Source organism: Silurus meridionalis, chromosome 29, assembly GCF_014805685.1.
Source record: "Silurus meridionalis isolate SWU-2019-XX chromosome 29, ASM1480568v1, whole genome shotgun sequence".
NCBI lineage: Eukaryota > Metazoa > Chordata > Actinopteri > Siluriformes > Siluridae > Silurus > Silurus meridionalis.
This window is the reverse complement of record NC_060912.1, coordinates 4,795,365-4,800,725: the sequence shown is the minus strand read 5'-3', so window position 1 is coordinate 4,800,725 and position 5,361 is coordinate 4,795,365. Positions and strand designations below refer to the sequence as shown.

The 5,361-nt window shown below is 40.1% G+C and overlaps 1 protein-coding gene across 3 annotated transcripts; it reads left to right on the top strand.

The window, feature by feature from the left end:
• Positions 1-390: 390 nt before the first annotated feature.
• Positions 391-4,251, top strand: tpbga (trophoblast glycoprotein a). Of its 3 annotated transcripts, none has more exons than XM_046843673.1 (3): positions 391-467; positions 1,208-1,755; positions 2,040-4,251. In XM_046843673.1, exons 2-3 carry the CDS (start codon positions 1,496-1,498, stop codon positions 2,887-2,889), a joined length of 1,110 nt encoding a protein of 369 aa, XP_046699629.1. In that variant the 5' UTR covers positions 391-467; positions 1,208-1,495; the 3' UTR covers positions 2,890-4,251. The 3 variants fall into 3 exon arrangements, with proteins under 3 accessions (XP_046699629.1, XP_046699630.1, XP_046699628.1); XM_046843674.1 differs by lacking the exon at positions 391-467 and having other exon boundaries at positions 1,099-1,401; positions 1,572-1,755; XM_046843672.1 differs by lacking the exon at positions 391-467 and having other exon boundaries at positions 1,100-1,755.
• The last annotated feature ends 1,110 nt before the right edge of the window (positions 4,252-5,361 follow it).

The following is a 5,361-nucleotide window of genomic DNA, read 5'->3' as shown; positions in this document are numbered from 1 at the left end:
ACAAGGTTATAAGCTACAGCATTGAAAAAATGTGCAAGATGAATAAACAAGTCCACTAAATATATATATATGTGCAGTAGGGATATATATTTAGATACACATAAACAAAATAGTAGTGCAGATGTATGTAAGGTGCACAATATGTGTAGAGAATGAGGATTATAAAAAATACATATATTGTATGTATATGTGTTTGTCATTTAGATCCTAAGCTAAGGGTCTCCAAACTGACTTCTAGTGCATCCTGTTTGCATTAATTATCATGATATTGTCTGGTGTCCACTTGTAACAGCTTTAACATAATTAACCAGTGTGCCTCTGCAGTCCCCCCCGCCCAAAAAAAACCAACAAAAAAAACCCAGAGTATAAAGAACTCTGTAGGAATGGTGGAATTGAACCATTTTTAAGCCTTTGCTGTTCCCAGGAGCACAGTGAGCTCCATCATTGTGAAACAGAAGATGATTATGGTACAACCAGGACTTTTCCTAAATCTGTTTTTTTGTAATTTGTAAAGAAACTTGAAGATCTTTCTCCTCACTTAACATCATTCTTGACAAAGTAAACATGTGGCAAAATAGTTGGCACAACATTTGTTGGGTACTTATCACCCTGACAACATCATCCATGCAAAGAAGGTGGTTTTTATCCGCAGGGACTGGGAATCCGGTTAGGATTGAAGGTAAAACGGAGGGATCCGGTGATGGAAAATCGACTTCAATTCTGAACTATATACAGTCAAACCAAATACTAGTATATTTGGAAAATTGTAAAAACTCAAGAGAAAGCACATGGAGAACACATAGAACTCCAGACTGATAAAAAACAGACAGATATAAATACTATCATTTGATTCAGGACATTTTTATTTGCTTATTTCAGGATTAGTAGACTGCTTCAGAGATCTGTGTGCTTTAAAACGTGTAGTTACTCCAGCAGAACATTCAGGAGCAAGAACAGTAGTGTTCAGAAATCATGGTACTCATCTGATCTCCTACACCCCATTTAACCTCAGACATTTCTGTATTTCAGCTGCTCTGATGAGTCGATTTTGACTTTGTGTTTCTGTGTTTCTCTTAGACATGAGAAGCCTTTACCCCCCCCCCCCCTCCTCCTCCTCTTCCCCTCCTCCAAACGTGTGTCCAGCGCTGCTGCTTTCATTTCATTGTTGTAGAGAAGTTCAGATGGTTCTCTTTCTTATGATAATCAGATCCTCCACCACACGTGGCTTCTCCAGGATGCAGAGGGACCTGAGAACGCGGAGTGATCATTCATGAGTTCAGAAGAACACCACGCAGGATCCACGTTCTTCTGAGAGACGGGGAGGAACGCGTGGACAGCAGAAGACAACTTTTCCTAGAATTTGTCTTCAGTCACCGATAGACTTTTTTTAAAGCATGTTTGGTTAGTATGTGTAATCGACTAAAGTTTTTTTAGAGAAGGTTTTTTTAAAGGCATCATCTGGCTCAGATCTGCACTTTTGTCCCCCACCCTCGATATGTCCCTGTTGGTGCCGCGCGTCCTGTTCGCGCTGCTGTGCGTTCACGCTGCGGGCTCTGCGTCGTGTCCTGCAGGCTGTGAGTGTTCCGAAGCTGCACAGACTGTGAAATGTGTTTACAAAGATCTTCAGGACATACCGATCGGAATTCCTGGTTACACGAAGAATTTGTTCATCACTGGCAACCACATTAGACGAATTGGTCCAGAGGGTTTCAAGGGGTTGGAAAATGTGACAACGTTATCACTCAGCAACAACAGGTAAACCATTTAGAAATATTTAAACAAAAAAGGTTGCTTTTTTGAGAAAAATCATGCTTAGCTAATCAAGTCTGGTCTGGTGATGTAATGCATCCTGAAAAGAAACCACAACCACTCCAAAATGCAGTGGGACATCTTTCCCGAAGAGTGAAGAGTGGTTCTTCTTATTTATATTTAGAAGAACTAAATATTTTCTCCTTTGGATTAATTATCTTTCTGCTACCTTGAATCTGTGAATGCAAAACCTAATCATTGATCCTCCAATCCTCCTTTTTTCTGTTTAGAATATCAGAGGTGGAGTCTCACACCTTCTCCAGCCTGCATAACCTCAGATCATTGGACATGAGCAACAACCAGCTGGTGTCAATTCACCCAGAGGCCTTCACAATACACAACCACACGCTGAGAGAACTGAATTTCAGCCGAGCACTCTACAACCACTCCGCCATCACTAACCTGGACACGGCTCTGCGCTGGAGCAGCCTGGACAGCCTGCATGGGCTGGACCTGTCAAGCAACGGCCTGATCTTCCTTCCCCCTCACATCTTCTTTCACATGAGTAATCTGCGCCGGCTTCAGCTGGCCAACAACTCTATTGTATCTATCACCAATGAGACGTTGCTGGGTCTGGAGCACTTAGAAGACCTAGATCTCAGCCATAATGCATTTAAAACGTTCAACAAGGAAGGCTTGATGGAGTTGGAGCGCATTCGAAAAGCAAAGCTTCACCTCGGGCAGAACCCATACACGTGTTCTTGTGAAATCGAGCCATTCGTTGCCTTGCTAAACACCTCACAGGAACGTGTTGTAGATGTGGAGCATGTGGTCTGTGTCTTCCCTGCCGAACTGCGCAACATTTCTTTACTGCTTGCAAGGAAGTTGGTGTTGGGGTGTTCTCACACAGAGGAGGAGAACAACCTGGCTCTGCAAACATCCTATGTTTTCCTCTGCATAGTACTGGGTTTTGTGGGCCTAATGTTTCTCTTTGTGCTGTACCTGAACCGGAAAGGTATCAAGAAGCGCATTTATGAAATGCGTGACACTTGCAGGGAGATGTGGGAGGGCTATCATTACCGATATGAGATTGACTCTGATCCCAGGTTGTCACAACTGTCCACCAATGCAGAAGTGTAATTTGTACTACTTGTTCTTCTAATTCAAATGTATACCTGAGGAAATTTATAATAGAACTGTACATGTGTTGTAAGTATGAACTGCTACAAGAATATGCAAATCTACTGGCTATTTAAGCCTGCACACAAGTTCTTTTTTTATACATCCACCATCTCCTCCAACTGCAGTATCCACTAATGATGTTATCCCACTGCTTTGTAGTCTCCATTACCACTCCATTTTCCCTATTGTATCCTCGGAGAACAGGGTCCAAGTGACTTGGTTTTGGCTGTGTCTAAGACCATTCTGCTATTCCATTCAGACCTATCAGCATTTACTGCTTTAGGAGGAAGTAACTGTCATACTAAATCTGTTCTAGTGCTTTCTGCGGCTGTATTTTTTTTCCAGACGTTTGTCGAATCAAAGAGCTGAACCCACAATCAGCAAGGCTACAGAGCCCACTGTGCCCCTCTACCCACGGGGAGCTTGTGAAGAATGTGGTTGCCTTTCTCTACAAAGCATTCCAGTGCGAGGATAACCTCCTCTAAGCTTACCACAGAGCCACAGAGAAACACACTTCCTTTGTGCCAGATAAACAGAATGAAATAACTGAAAAAGGGTGTGTGTGTAGGGGGGTCTTTTAGAGAAAATGAGACCAGCTGTGGAAATCTCTGGACTGCTTCTCCTTCCTTTTTTTCAGAAGAAATGTTCTGTGTTTTTAGTCCTCGGATTTTTATTGTCTGCGTGATGAAAACCAGCCCTGCGAGCGGCTTGTCGAAAGACAAGCAAGTGGACTTGGCTGTGTGGAGGCTCCTAGGAACTTAAGCAGTTTTTTTGTGCTTTGGGGATTTTTTACAGTGATGAGATGCAGATGAGCTTGGGAACGTTTAGGTTCAGATGTTTCTCAAGGGAGGTTTATGGGAGAGAATATCACCAAAAGCATAGGCTTGGGTGTCATGGTTCTGTACTTATTTTATTTTTTATAAAAACTGAAAAATCCAGTAGATATAAATATAGTTAGGATATTTTAAAACTGAAATCATTACCTGCTCTCATAATGACATTTAAATATAGAACTAGTCTTAGTCTGTATTTTGGAAACAGACCTGTCTCCATAAGCATTAGATAGTACATTCAGCTGTGCTATTACTAATTCTGATTTCAAACATTCATATGTACCTGAAGATCCAGAGTTGCTTTGATCTTGACAACATATTTAACGAGTACATGCTGTCAAACTGTACTTTATTAATCACATATGAAGGCCTCCAAAACTGAGACGTAATGGGAATTTAAAAATGAAACTGCAAATGTAAAGACCAGTACTGGGTCTGTGTATACACTGTGCATTGAACAAACAATAAATAAACACTGGTTTCCATACATGCATTTTCATTCTCATTCTTAATAAAATGTTTATAATGAAATATAAGTATTAAGTGTTCTTTTACTTGTTTTGGGTGAAAGCTCTATTATTTCTCTATTTTCTTTTTCTGCATCAAACTCTGCGCTTAGACCCCGGTCATACCACTGATTATTGTTCAAGAATATATAAGTCTATAAATATAAATAATTGCACATTGCTTGTGTCCTTGACCCCTCCGGTGAGAAAAGTCTTGTTTGCTAAAGTTTGTGCCTCTACCTCAAGGACCTCTGTGGTCTTTGTGGTATCTGGGTAGAGCCACAGTCTGAGAATCCATTGAAATGTACTTTTAGATTCAGAAGACCCAAGGGACCAGCAGTCCTAACATCCTGCAAGTCCAATCTGCCTGAATTTAATGTAAAGTGCACTCTCAGTATTAAATAGAAAATCATAAACATCTCTATACTTCAACAGCTAACCTCACAGCTGCCACTGATTAAATATGCTAGTAAAAAACCCACAGCTGGTAGCTATCAATCTCTCTTTTTCTCTATCTATCTCTCTCACTCTCACCATATGTAAATATTTAAACTAAAGTGATTAATTAACATCCTCATGTCTTTGCACATTTCAAACATTTGTATAAAAGTTATACAAAGTTATAAAAGACGAGAATATCAATTCAGAACAATTTAAAATCCATGGATTTCCGTAATAATAACGCAACAATAAGTTCATGCTAGTTTTATGGTTGTCAGTAACATTTATACCGTCACATCTTCGGCTCATATTTATAACACTGTGTTTAAATGCAGTTATACAATTTGAGAAGGAATCATAATTTTTCTTAATAAATCTCCACAACGACACTTTAAAATCTAGTGGAACATCTTCCCAGAAGAGTGAAGGTTATTATTATTAACCTTTTAATGTTTTAAAGCAGATAAATACAAACAATAGTATTTTTCCAGCTTCAAGCTTTACAGGTCCGTTTCCAGCTTGGTGCTCTATGATCTCACCCAATTTAAATCTGGTGATAATGGAGACCTGTACTTGATGGTAACTGCATTCTGTCCCTTGTAATCCATGCAGGATTTGAAGTCCCCTCGTATTCCTTCTCCACAAAGAAA

What these genes read in the sequence shown, in the direction of transcription:
- tpbga (XM_046843673.1), top strand. Translation starts at nt 1,496, where the DNA reads ATGTCCCTGTTGGTGCCGCGCGTCCTGTTCGCGCTGCTGTGCGTTCAC. An exon ending in TTATCACTCAGCAACAACAG is followed by an intron (nt 1,756 to 2,039) that starts GTAAACCATTTA and finishes TTTTCTGTTTAG; the next exon opens with AATATCAGAGGTGGAGTCTC.